At 41.4% G+C, this 14,935-nt stretch overlaps 1 protein-coding gene across 2 annotated transcripts in view; it reads right to left on the reverse strand.

Moving 5' to 3' along the window:
• Positions 1–3,743: 3,743 nt before the first annotated feature.
• LOC105278340 (lachesin) overlaps positions 3,744–14,935 on the reverse strand; it is a 67,068-nt gene continuing 55,876 nt past the window's right edge. The window contains exons 10-11 of one of the 2 annotated variants that reach the window (XR_893772.3): positions 12,579–13,021; positions 3,744–12,217 (exon numbers count right to left, since the gene is read on the reverse strand). Coding sequence is in view for 1 of the 2 variants with exons in the window: in XM_011337369.3 (XP_011335671.1) it covers positions 12,708–13,021 (314 nt within the window). In the remaining variant the exon portion in view is untranslated. Of the gene's footprint in view, positions 13,022–14,935 lie in introns of both variants that reach the window. The other variant, XM_011337369.3, reaches the window with a different exon arrangement.

Genomic DNA, 14,935 nt, shown 5'->3' on the forward strand with positions numbered 1-14,935 from the left:
CGTATAAATAAAAGAAGAAGAAAGAGAAATGCGGTGAACGCGATTCGAGGGGGTGGTTTGACCGTCGCTGAAACAGTGAGGTAGAGGAGAGAGGTAGAGTAAGAGAGATAAATATATGTATAAAGAAAGGAAGAGAGGAGGAAAGCGGAAAATAGAGAGGTGGAGATACGGAAAGGCTTACGTGCACTTTCATGGGACAGGACCTAAACAAAGTCCGGTGCGCATTACTTTACGAGCGTGGAGGGACGTGATCCATCTCGTCGTTAATGCGACGCGAAGTGTCCCCATAAAAGGCTCGTGATCTCTCCTTTCGCCACCTGAGCAGAGCGCCCGGCTAATCCAAGGAGGAGGTTTGCGACGACGCAAAGCTACGACGTCGCAAATAAACGGTGCGCAAATTTCCAAGCCGAATTACGTGCCTTGTCTATCTGCCGATTTGCGTTACCGGCGATTTCGTTCACAGACGATGTTCAAAGTAGCGTTTTGTCGAGAAAATCGATTGTCAGTTAGGCAGAATCGAGCAAGTGAATTTAAACTTATTCACAATTACACAGTTGTACATTTATCTTTGTGTGTTCTTGCCTATGCATTTTAATTCTTGTCGATTAATTAGACTCAAACATGTATATTGTTATAACGAAAAATTGGATTTTTTTAATTACATAATTTTTGAGGCAGCTTGATTTATAATAAATCGGATGTGAGATAATGTGTAATATTTACTTTCTCTAATGGAAATTTGCAATTCTGCAAGTTATATCTTATTGTTAGTGCAAAATGTAACACATAGATACAATATACGTATAGGTTTATTCACCAATCTTAATTAAACATTCCGAGTGTCAGTCAGAACACTCAATCGAGATTATTAGTTCTCGTTGTTGCTAGCCAATTACTAGCATTTCCGGTCGATGCCTCGAAGGGAAATTCCACAGAGTGTACGCTATAAGGGAAACTATGTGCGTAGAATTTCGTGAATTTCCAGGTCTACAGGATAATCATCTTATGAGTTGCCTCGAAGAATCGATGCAGGCGAAACAACATTATTACTCTATGCTACTTATTAAAATTAAATTAACGAAATTTCTCTTGTATGTTAGTAAACTTTGGTTTTCTTCACACAATTTATTACGTTAAAATTGCATACATTTGTATAATGATTAAAGCTGTTTTAAAAAATAGTAACATTTTCAGTACTCTAAACAGATCTCTTTACAGATCACATCGTTTAATTAACAATAAAATTCCTATTCTTTACATTACCGTCAATATTAATATCTGCCATCTATTTTTCAGTTTATACGCTTTTGCAAATATTTCTACAAGATTGTCTTTCATCTTGCGAGAATTATTCATCTATCGACAATTCCTAGCGACCTGTAACTTCACGGATGTCTGACCGAGTGACAAGATAAAATCCTTCGAATGTAATCTCAACGTGCAATTGCGCCTGTTTTACTTCCGGTGACGGAAAAATCGGACGCGGAAACCGAATTCCATCTCAGCGAACGGTAGTTGTAACGTAAGCATGGCGAGAGGTGCGTCAAATGGCGCTGGCGAAGCAGCATATCTTATTAGAAACAAATATTCATGTCACATACCCGGCGCCGGCTGGTGCCAAGTGTTTGACTGTTACCCTACGCCGCACGTGCGTGAGAGACCGGGCGAACCTGGGACATATCTACCCTGTGTTTCAAAGAAGTTTGAAATAATATCGAACGAATTTTTCCATCTGACCCGTAACCCCTTCCCGGCTCCTGCCCATTCCAGCCCCCCTCGTCTGTCGGCGACCCTCCGCGCGACATCGAAACCAAAATAACCGATCGCGGTGCCACGGTGCACCTTCATCCGGTCGCGCTGGACATATTTTTAGAGTACATTCGACGAGAAGACTCGTATTTCATGTGAATATATATTCGAGAGTCACCGTCGTGTGTCTTCCTCTTCTCGCGATGCAAAATGCAAATCGTGAGCTGAAATTGAAATCTGTCGAGTGACGAGCTAGCGTGTCATGCTATTATCGCCGATCACGATCATACTTCGCATTGCGATCAGATCTATCGCTGATGATATTTCTTGCACTTTTCTGATATCGTGTCTCTCCGAAATCCGTGCGGACTCTCTTCGTTCTGCAATATGTGGGAAACTAAAATTTCGATTGAATGTACTCACCTTGTAACTGCTAATTCTTCAAATCAAATGGATTTAATGTTGAAATTTTCATATTCGGAAGTATATAAATGTGTACGATGCTCAAGTATTCGATTTACGATATTTATGTCAAAAATTATTAGAGAAAGTTGTGATTAAGGGCGATTTTTTATTTCGAGACACCCTGTATAGTTGCTCTTCGTTTTACAAAGTTAATCATAGCACGCGACAGAATATTCAAATAAATGCACATTCATACATAATGCGAAATATGTGTTAAATTATGTCAATTCTCTCGTGGTATTTTTAGATATTATAAAGTACTACATCGAGAATATCATTGCTGTTTCGCTTGAATAATTATATTACTTATTTCAAAATAGTAAAAAAAGCCACCATGTAAAAATGACTTGGTAAGTCTATCAATATAATGCAAATGACTATTTTTTTATGTTAGAGAGAAAAAAAACAGACAACGCTTGAAATAAAACGCTTGGAATAAAACATTAAAACAAACTTTGTATCAAAATGCGTTTGATTTATTAATAAACGACAAAATAAACAATATATAGATAGATGTATAAGCAATTTGTAAAATAAAAACATTTTCACTCACATATTTCAGAATACCCCTCATACATTTAAAAGTCGATATTTAATTTAAACTACACAATTGTAAAATTATTAGACAATATGGATACTTATGATGTAAAATAAATTTTCAGATGTAATAAAATATATTTTTCAATATAATATTCGTTATACTGTTTTCACGTAATGCAATAAATTATTGTGTAATAAAGACAGGATATTATACATAAATGTATTTAAAAATACATTTTATTAAAAATGATATTATCCATAATTTTTATTTAAATTTGGATCTGGTTTTCACTTAAATAATATTTTTTGAGTCTTTTTAAATAAGACATTAATCTCGATACGTGTGTAAGAGATTCGTACTTATTACCACATAGAAAAACATAATACTTACCCTGATAAGGAGAGTTGTCGATTATCAAACAAAAGTTTCAGACAAATCCTCTCACAGCTTTCGCAATTTGCAAAGAATTTGCGTTCGAATCTGTTTGTTGATTCGTAAAGAATTCGAGCTTTTTCTCCGCTTGAATTATATGCACGTATATTCAATATTAAATTCCAGAAATATATTGGAGTTGTCAACACGTGTAAAATGGAAGATAAAAAATAGATCATCTAAGCATTTTTCATTGAAAATTATCATTCCAACTAATTTTCTATGATCGGATACCGATGAAACGATATCGTTTGAAAGAATTTTGATATGATTTTGATTTAAATCTATTATGCAAAATTTTAGATCTTCTATGATGTGCACGTCGATTATTCATCGAAGCTAAAATATTCTACGTACCAAAGCTATCATTTTATGTAAAATAGCAATATGCATAAATTAAATGTAATTAATGAAATATAAGATTTCTATTAATTACTATGTCCGGAAATACAATCGCATGGTTATATATCGAAATAATCCAGATAAGGAGATTAATCTTGGGCATATCGATAACAAGAATGCAGATGTGTGTGCTCGCGCAATAATATACGCAAGATAATATTTTATTGGCAGCTTCATTTGCGACACGAAGCTTCGTTTTTATTCCGCCGTGAATGATTTGGTTACAATTGTATGTTCACAATTATTTACAGTATTACTCTTTTCGCTACCTTCTTAGACGATTATATTTATACAATCCGCCTTTCTCACACTCTTCATTTAGCCTTTAATTAATCTTCGCTTGCATTCGTAACAATCGAGTTCGCGCGCGTACGTACAGCTATACAAAATTATGCGGACACTATACATCGCGCACTCCAGGAAAGGAAAGATGCCATCGTAGAGTCATGTCGAGCGCCAACTATGACTTCTCGAATATTATTTATACAGGGTGATAGCCTTGCGCTCAATATACGCTGTTAACAATCGAGTACGCGCTCATACGAGCAGTGTCCATAAGACAACACTCGCATGAGTTCGTTCAGGCGTGGGAAATTGTCGCCTATTTAACAACGATGAGTACGGTCTTCTTTCCTCATGCGCAAAGTCAAACCGATCTCGTTCATGAGCGAGGTCAATGCAATCCGGTTAATCAGTGTCTTGTACACCCGTCGAGAAGCGCATAAACATGTTTCGTGGAAAGTTTCTAAAGCACATTTCCGCCTCGTGAGGTACTCCCGTAGGACCTGTACCAATGGTTCTGGGATACTTCGATCATCACATAAATCAAAATGAGGAACGCCTTCCACTTTCCAATCGCGTTCAACTTTCATTGCGCCATGCAAAAAGTATACGACATGCCACGTCGAAACTCAACAGGAAAGCTACTTCGTGCGGTTAATATCAGAAGAGCCGGCGCGACTATATCTGTATCTATGCGTATCGTATTCAAAAACCGAACTCTGTCCTTGCTTCACAGGAACTTTAGTTAAATTTCTTTAATAGAAAAGAAAAAAAAAGCGTAGTACTAATCCTCTGGACATTTGTGGACTTCAAGTTTACAAATAAATGTGTAACATTTATAATATATTCCGATGCAATACGTCAGCACATGAATGATCATGAATGCATGTAAATAAAGCATGATTGTATAATGATTGTATAATTTGATTTATAATCTAAGTTAAGCATCCAGTTAAAGATTAAAGATATTTACGTCGCGTTTTGATCTAAAATTATATCCATTTATATTTGAAAGATATAAATACAGATGTTTCATACCTCGGCTCTTCTGATGTCAGATAAAATACGTACTTACGATACCGATGCTAAAGCTTAGCAGCGCCGGTAGAGAGGGTGAGGAATGTGGGGTTGGAAAGTTTTTAAAATGGGTGAGACATCATCACTTCTCGCATCATGCATACCATTAACAGTTCTCCATGTATTCAAAAAGTTCCATTTTCTCGTATTGTCTGATATTGCAGTCTGGAAAGAGGGAGTGTTTGGAAGAGCAAAAGGGGGGAAGCTGCCCGCAAGACTCGCCGAGTAACAGTGACGTACAGCTGCCATATAACTGTCAAGTGATAACTTCCACGACGGGCGACTTAGGGATTTTCGAGGGTTGCTTCCGGCCACGTATCCCACTACGTAGAAAATTCATCGGCAGCTCTCTCACGCGAGAATGTTTTTTTCCGGGAAACATCCATAATACATTTTGTTTTTCGGAAACTGTATCTCGATACTGTCCGTCACCGAACTTAAAGGAAAAGTCGGAAAATAAGTGCGGCGGAACTCCGATTGTTCCGTAACGGCTTAGGGATCGAAAGAGCGAATGTCCATGTCGTAATGTCGCAGTTCACTCTCGTAAAAGTGAATAATATAAGCTGAGAAGAAGATTCTATCATACTTTTAAATATAAGCCAGTTATCTTAATTGTACTTTTTTCTTTAATTTTTCGTAAACATTTATATCCATGGATAAGCGAAGAATTAAATTTTCCCTTTGTTTAAAAGTAAAATTGCAATATATATATTATAATATAGTGTATGATTTATATTATTCTTATTTGTAAAATATAATTAATAAAAATATAATGTTAAACAGAAATGATAAATACATATTTATAAATAATATTTAACAATTATAATATTATAATAGTTTTGCTTCGATTGCTTTCTATACAAATTCGATATTGAAATTAACAGATTGTGAAAATTATTGCAAGAAAATCGTAAAAATACTAAAATGTATATTTGAATTGTTGTACTTTTTTGCAACAATGCTTTCTCATTCGATAAAAAAGATATGATGTTATTTATGACTCAATAAACGTAAAAAAACCAACGGCCAGAACAAGCCACGCTACGAAACTAAAGTAAATAAAAGAAGGACCATGAAAAAGATAAGCGTGGCAACAGCGGCACCAAAAAATGAAGATAGTTCAGGAATCATATAGAATATATCGACATCTGCAGCAAAAAATATTTATGAAAATAATCAAATAAAGTATCAAATAAACAATGTCAAGAAAAATAAGGATCTGCAGAAAATATATATCGACAGAATATTATGAAGCTCAAAAGATAAAAATGCAACATTGTTTGCACAAAGACAAAGTGAATGCTAAGAAGGGACGATCCAATGAGGCGATAATTCACGCAGATAAAAGGAAGTTGCCTAATTCCCCTCCTCCAAGACTCAAAACTTTACATCGGTTCAATCGACCCACTTAAACCTCATAAAACAAACTTCTCAAAGCTGTTCGATCGTATTATAAAAAAATCGCAGTTAAAGAGTCAACTTATATCAAGCGTTAAACACAAGACAAACCATTACTAGACTTTGCAATCAACGTGAAAAAGTAATAAAATATAAAAATATACTGATAAGTTCAAAAGTCTATAAATTATAGTATTCCAGATCTCGGAATAAATATAACTTTAATGTCTTAATAAATTTGGAATTTTATACTTATCTTCACACAAGACGATTATAGTTATCCTATTGGATTATATAATATATATTCGTCCTATTGATTTAGTATTTTTAATAATGTGGGTTGTAACATATATTCGTTATTAAAAACACTAAAACCACAGGACGAATGTATGTTGCAATCCAATATAACGAGAGCACTGCCATAGATCCACAGCGACACGAAAACATATATTAATATATTAACGTAGGACGTATGGAACACTGATATATCGCGATGAGTCGTGAAATTTCATTGATCGTTCTCGTTGCAACATGTTGAGCCTTTTGGAACTGTATCCTTCATCAGGCGTCGAAATGACGAAACGAACCGAGCGTGCGATAAACTAACCGCGTCTCCTGTACACACACCACTTCCTCTCACCCTCGATCTCTTTCTCTCTCTCCCTCTCTCTCCCCGCTCTCTCTCCCTTTCTCTCTCTCGACGAGCTTACACGTCGTACTTCACGGGATTTTAATAAGCGTAACCGACGCTTTAAGCAAGCGGCCGAGGGTGGAAGCGTGGGTGGGAGACGGAAATCTACGAGCAACCATACGGAGAAAGACGGCTGAGGACCGGTGTGAGAAGGTGCTGCTGCAGCTGCAACTTTACAGGTATGACTTCTCGCCGTAGTTCAAACGGAACGGCAAGACCGTTTGGAAGTCGTAGGAAGGAGTCGTTGACGCCGTTGGGCATCACGACGAACAAAGACGACAACGACGACGACGATGATGACGACGACGATGAGAATGTAGGTGACGAGGATGAGAAGAGGCAGGAAGCTGCGGCGAACCGTGTGATATCCTCTTCGCTTTGCCTTCGACCGATTCGAAGGACCGATATCTCACGCGGCCGAACAACACGATGCCGCGGTGAATGATAATACCGCGCACAATTACTCCACCCGAGATACCCGCAAAAGAAGGGAAATAAAATCAGCATAAAGCGGAGAGCCGCCAAATGGCGCGGCCTCGGCACGGCGGGCCTTCTAATGAAAGCGGCCGGTGGCGAGGGGATGAGAGACGGGGCTGAGAAGAGCGGGAGGGGACGGGGAGGATTCGAGATGGTGGATGAGGGCGGCGAGGGCCGCGGGAGATGGCGGTGGCCCTTAAATTAATTCACGATGAATTACGTCCGCGCCAGCTGCGCGGGCAGTTGTGTTTATTTATGGAGGAACTAAGATCTTCTTCGTAGTCCTTAAAGGCGGATTCGCCCTTATAATTTCTCACGGTGACCGAGAAAGAGAGAGGAGCCGACCCGCCCCTCTGTCGTTGTCCCGCCATCGTCGCCGGAGAAGGACGATAATCGTTCCGGAACGAGAATTCCCGCCGACGAAATAAAGAGGGAGCGAAAGCACCCTCGTACTCGCAGGGTACGGGCGGCGTGTCGCAAACGAGCGCGATTTGCCCCGACCGGGGGAGAAGCGCCGCGATTTTTTTTTCGGTCGTGGAGAGAGCGACCATTCATTGGCTCTCATGAGGACTCTTGAGTTCCGCGAGGCGAACCGGCCTTTTTTTTGCTGCCGACTGACCATTTCGAGGTGGTTGTGCGATGACGAATGTGAGGTACGTCGCATATTTAATATCGAACGCACGACAGGCCATCGGTTAATTGAAGGACTCCTCGGAAAAACGTTGCGAGCGACAATTTTATCAGACGAGATATTTCAGAGGAATGCACGATTGGGGATAACGATGAAAAAATTGTAATCGTCTTTCTGAAATATCATTCGTTTTCATTACACGATGCATCCAATAAGAGATTCTTGTTATTTGCAAGGTTTTCCAGTTCTTGTGACGGAAAATTATCAATAATAAAATATAAACTGCGAAATAAATAAAATGAATAAAACGCGCAACGATTTGGGTAAACAAGATTAGTTTATACGAAACGATGTCAGCGAAGCCTTGTCAATCACGTCAACATTGAAACATATTTTCTATAACATTATCTCTATTTCGATATTATGCATAATATTTAGAAATTATGTTATAATTTTCATTCTCAAAATGCAATGTGTTTTGTGATACCGGAACCGCCCAGCGTTGAGCGCGAGACTGTGCTCTCGGAGCCCTGATGATTCCGAGCGTATGGAGGGAGAGGGAGTTACAGGTTGAGAGAGAACTCTTGTGTACTCAACGGTCAGTTTATTTCACTGCAATTCGTGCACCAAGTCGAACTAGGCGCAGATCGGAGATCTTCAACACTTGCGGCGCCGGAATGACGCGGCGGATTTCTTGATCGCGTCGGTTTCGGCGAGCTTTCACGCGTGCACCGATACACGAGGTGGCAGTTCGTCAAAGACACAGAATATGTTTGTGTGCAGCGGCGAATCGATGACGCGCGCCTGACGAGCGTTCAGACGCTTCGGACGTCGAAATGAGAGAGCGGCTCAACAGCGAAGCGAGTTGAGAGTTGGCCGAGACTCGAATTGGTTCGAGATCGATCTTTACGCGAGCGCTGACAAAGCTCTAATAATGTTCCCGAGACCTCGCTTTCCTTTGAATCCCTCAGATAATTCGACTAACACGGTGACAACAAGGCTTCGGACGTTAGGCTCTTGATCTATACGTGTCTAAAAACTCGAGTCAATGTCGCGGACAGCCAGCGGATCGGCTAGCTCCATTGTTTCGAGTCGATCGAGTTCGCGAAAATAACTTATTTGTCGCGTTCTTACATGAAAACAAGCGAGCTCGAGAACTGTCTGAAGATCTCGAATAATGACGGATTAAATTAAGATTCAATGATTGTAATTCGGAACACAATGGACAATGAAAGAATTAATTTTCCCGTCGTGTTCCACTCGAGGAACAATTTCGATAATTTAAGAGTAATTAGTAATTAATGTGTGGCCGATTGTGAAGGACAAATCGCTCGAGAAACACACGAATGTATAAATAAATTTTATCGGAGACTGGGCACGTACGGCGCTCCTGCGAGAGACCTGTCGGTGAGTTTCGAAAACGAACCGCGAAGCGTAACGAGACACAATTTCAGTCGCCACAAAACTCCCAAAATCGAGCGCGCCCGCGGGAATGACCGATTTATTTTGGCAAGTGAATACAACTGTCGTGGCGAGCGGTGCGTGGCGGCAGCCGATGCGATCGATTTTATTATCCACGATCGTTCTGGATCCACTTTGCGATGACGCGTTCAACAATGGAAAAGCAGGAGTAGACACGACCAATTTTGACTCGTCCAGATCTATGCTGTAGTCACATCAATCAATTAGAGAGAGAGAAATCATTGCGAGAACCGAATGTCATGATAGCAAATGGAATGGCCGACTAGAGCTCTGACCATCATTAAAGGATCTATCGATACGGAACGTAAATACGCTACGCTGGAAATATAAAAATATAATTAGTATCACTCTCACGCATGCACATTGTCTCTCTTTCTCTCTTTCATGCTTGGTTTCTTTCTTGCACTCTTTCCATCGTACATGTGTTTTGCACATTTGTTCGAAGCGCGGCAGAAAAGTTTGTCCGCGTTGGCCTAATGAACGATTATTAGTCACTCACATCGGAAACGAGTGATCGGATATACAGTACCTGACCATAGGACGCGCGATCGAAGAAATTTTGTATTGATTCTTGCCGTGTTTTGATTGAATTGCTCCTAAATGATTAAAATTTGTAGTTCATGCGCAATGTTCGGACAACATCATTATTGTCGTACATACTTTTTATATAATATATATCGAGTGATTTTACTATAATTTTGTTAGTTTATTTCATCATCAAAAATTTTATTTTGGTATTATTATTATAAAAAAAGTTTCATTTCATTAATAATATAAGCATGAAGTTAATAAAAGTATAATCGATCTACGAATGTCACTTTGCAATACTCGTGATATCGTTTATCAATTTTAACTGTAATATATGTAATATATAATACATTAGAACATGAAAGATCAGTTTTATATTGTCTTATTATTAAGTGATTATTATTAAGTCGATTAATGTCGAAAAATTACAGACTTTTATATTTTATTAACGCTAATTTAAGTTATTCAATCAATATAAAAAAAATATCTTGAACGTATTTCTAACGATACATTGAATGAACATTGCAAAGTGTACTCTCCAGAATTTTATTACTTTGTAGCTTTTGCTTTTTTACAGAACAACTTTCAGTTCTCAAGTGGATGCTTATTCAGCGTCACTTTCAAGTTAAGTTTAGATTAAATCTGGAGCCATATGATCGACAGTTGCTGTTAAAGGATAAAGTTCGCAAGTAAATATCCGCGTTGAAAATGTCGCGCTGAATTTTATTTTCATCGGTAAATTCTAACATCGAGGGCCGTTCTCGCGAGTAAAACTGCAAACAGTCATCGAATATGACTCTTCACTGGACTGCTATCGTTCGGAGCGTTTTGATATCGAGGGCCGCAATTCGGTAAAAGTAAAGCTCTGAAATAAACGTTTCGCGAAAGTAGCGCTCAATTCCATGTTGACTGGCGAGTTTTACTGTCGAGAACCGCTGTCGAGAGCGCCATAAAAGATCCGTCGATGAGAAGATAAGAAAGTTAGCGGGAGAGGGACAGGTACGCGATCGCGCGTCCGTGATCAGGGCATTTTGTGGCGAACAACTTCGGACCACTCGTCCGTAATCGATTGGTCCGAGATATCGGGCGGATCCGTCTACGACGGACACGGCGCGACGCCTTGCTACTTCCAGCTCGAACTCGTTTAAAGCTGTCGATATACTCATTTAAGTCGCGATACATATTCTATTACACCGGCGTAATCGTGAGGATCTATCTACGGAACGCTACGCCGCTCGCACGCGATTCGAGAGCGTAACGGAGGGGTAGGATGGGGAAGGGTGGCACGAACGTGTTAGTTAGTTACCCTGACGTGTCAGTATGCACACATATACACGTGCGAGCGTGGCAATATATGATATACGTACATATATACACATCACGCAAATTTATTGCCGCCGAAACTGAGGAGTTACGTACCTGGTCCTTCGATCCGCGCGAATATTATCGAGGACTTTTAACGTCGAGATATGTCTCTCTCTCTCTCTCTCTCTCTCTGCTCGCGTCGTCCTTTTTGTGTCTATCTGCTTTCTGGCTTCTACCATTTCGTTGTCTCCTTTCCTACGTTTTACGCCTATCGCCTATCTTTTTCTTTTATTATGGCGTTAAGTATCATAGACGTCGTTCATCCGCTAAGCGTATCTTAATCAATCAAGCATTCACCATTTGATTCAAACGTATGCAACATTCTTCTCTACGTATTAAAATATGAAAGCAATCAGTTTTACATGAAAGTGATTTATATCGCGACGTATTAAAGCTTAGAAAATCTCTTAAATAGCTGCTAAAATATTCTGCTCGTTATAAGGTAATCATGAGATTATTCGAGTCTACCTTTGCATAGAAAAGAAGAAAATTTAGGACACTATTTATAACATTGAAAATAGGATCGACCCAAATTCTACCGCGAATACGATATCTCGCTTTAATTAATTCAGCACTCACCGATTGATTTCTTGATCCAAGCAAAAACGATCAAGATACGCCTGGCGCGATGCGCGTCTCCGTCTTCGGTCCCAACTTGGTTCATCCCTTCTGCGATCTCCCGATCCATTGATTAGGTCTACGAATTACGAATAAGCCACTCAGGGAAGACGATACGTCGTTGTCGGCGGCGGCAACGGCGGCAACGGCGACTTAAGCCCGATCGAAGTTGTTTTCGTTGCGTAAAGCCGAGCAAGCTGTTGAATAACCAATGAAGATCGAAGTCTGAGGACTTTCTTTTTACATGGAGCCGGATGTGAAATTTGAATGAACAACGCGAAGCGTGCTTCGCTTTACGTGATCCCTTTCGGTTGATCAATCAGAATCGAAGCAGCGGAGAATCTGACAGGCCGGTGATGAAACGCGGAAATATCTGTTCGTGAAACTCGTTCAGCGATTCACGACGGAAACAACTTCGGATCCATCGATGGGCAACGAACATTGTTGGTCACACGTATAACGATCTTCTTCGAAGGCGAGTTACGCGATGTCGCCGAGATCGGGCCATGACGATCGCGAGAGCTAACAGCAGTCCTTCCACGATCCTTTGGGATTCCCCGTTTCGTTTCTCACCACCAGCACGGCCACCACCTTCGGCATACGATCATCATCAGTGACACTACTGACGACAGAACGACGGCGGACCCTCGTGGATCTGCGCCCGAGCTCGTCTTGGTCGCGGGTCGTTTCTTGGCGACGCGAATTGTCGAAGGTGGCGTGACGAGCACCGGATAACCCAAGACGTGGCCGCGCACCGTTTCGTCCACCATCAGCAGCTCGTTCTTCGTCTTGTCCATCTCCGCCGTGTCCTGCGCCGTCACGGTCACGTCCTCATAGAACGGCGGCATCGCCTTCGTGACTATCCTCCCGGGGCTGACGATCTCTGGAACAGCGAAAAGAAACGCGATAGAGAGCAGCAAATAATCTCGGGGAAAGTAATGGAGAATATTTTTGGCGTTCAGAATTTTTGGCATTTTTCAAAGGGAGCATTCATCCGCGGAACGTATTACGACAATTTAGCGATTACTAAATACGAACGATTGAAAACCATTAAGTTGTAAGATAGTGGGTGGAAATTCCGCACAGCGTCACCTCCTTATCCCCGGGGGTGACCAGTCTTCGAAAGATTTCCCCTCTCATTAAAAAAGAATTAAACTGTAAGGTATCTGTAATGAATAAATATATAAAGCAATCTCGTGCTCGCGAGACATTCAGCCTGACACTTCGATTAGAAAGGACCACGGGACGTCCCGCTCGTTGCATTGTTCCAAAAAGCAAAGTCGCGAATTTATCGGCGTTTATCCGGGAATTGTCGTGCTTATACTACAAACTTTTTCCATTGGGAATCTCTTGTATAAAAGAAAAAAAAAGATTAAGCCGAGGTGGCCGAAGATAAGGCTTGCACCCACACGCGTACTCTCGTTGTATACAGAGTTTAATATCAACCGGGAATGGACACATGCGTACACGTGTATGTGCAACGCATCCTCTGAAGTTCCTATCGAACTTCGGGAGGGCGCGTATCCCACGGCGAATTTTGCGGATAACTCTCCTCCTCCGGTCCCCCGGTGAAAATCGATCGGACGCGTTATCTTCCTCAGCGAATTTCAAATTTTCGACCTCACGAGGATTCCGTTAACATTAGGACGACTAGGGAGCGCAAATGGAGACGGGGAGAGGGGACCGTTTCTCGTACCGTCACCTTTAAATTCACGTACGCAAATACATCGTTCTTACGTCCAGCACGCCGGATGCGCACCCCCGCTCTCGAAATCGATGGATCGATAACACGCGACGATTTACGAACGGAGCGAAAAGTGTACTGCACTCGCAGACTCGACCCTTCCTCCCAATCTACTACCCTTTCCGTCAGCTTGCAGCCTGGCTACAAGAGCTGGAAGCTAGCCGAGAAATCCGACGTCGCGCGAGCGCAAAAAGATGAGGATTGACCGAAGGGCGTCTGCCGCTGATATAGATGCGGATCCTCGGAGCAGGTTTCCGTCCGCAAAGTGACGATGTCTGTAAACGCGAGGCGTGTTTACCGTATAAGGGAGGGAACCCTCTTACTCCTATCAACTCGCGATCACAGCTGCGAAAGGGGAAGAAGCGCGCGGGCGCGCGAATTCACCGTCAGCGTGAGGGAGGTTCCAGTGAATGACAATTTCCATGCCGCCGGCAACGCGACAGCGGGAGAGAAGACTCGTTAACCTCGCGACCCGTCGCATTAATGTAGGAATAACAGGTCGCGCACGCGAAAGAGCAAATTTCATCGTTCCCTCTCGGCTCGCGAGGCTCGCGAGATACCGGTGTAACCGAGTTACAACGCGCGACAAAAAGCCGTTTCCGCCTCGTAATTCGTTCGCCGTGAGAGGTTCACGTGCCTTGTTACCCGTGTGCGTTTGAGATCGTCTCGTTCGCGGCCACATGCGCAGATATACTGGACGATTTGCGTAGTTTCGCGTAATGCTCCAATGGCAAATTTCCCGGCGGATCTGCGGTACCATGTAGTGTTCTCCTTTGGCGAAATAATCGAACACCTGACCGTAATCGCCGGCAGTTATTTAACCGAGGATTGTCGAGGATTTTGTGTCGTTTGTTCGTTGTCCAGTCGTTAAAAACAAGCCTGAAGAATGGAGAACGTATAACGGAAACTTATCTCTTATTTGATACCGCGCGAGAGATCGGTATTGCGGAATATCGATTTACGCGACTTTACTGCTGAGAAGTTCGATAAAAATCCCGTTACTTCTTCTCAATCGTTTAATCCAATTCTGGACTACACCGTGTAAATTCGACC

The sequence above is a fragment of the Ooceraea biroi genome, chromosome 4 (genome assembly GCF_003672135.1).
Source record: "Ooceraea biroi isolate clonal line C1 chromosome 4, Obir_v5.4, whole genome shotgun sequence".
NCBI lineage: Eukaryota > Metazoa > Arthropoda > Insecta > Hymenoptera > Formicidae > Ooceraea > Ooceraea biroi.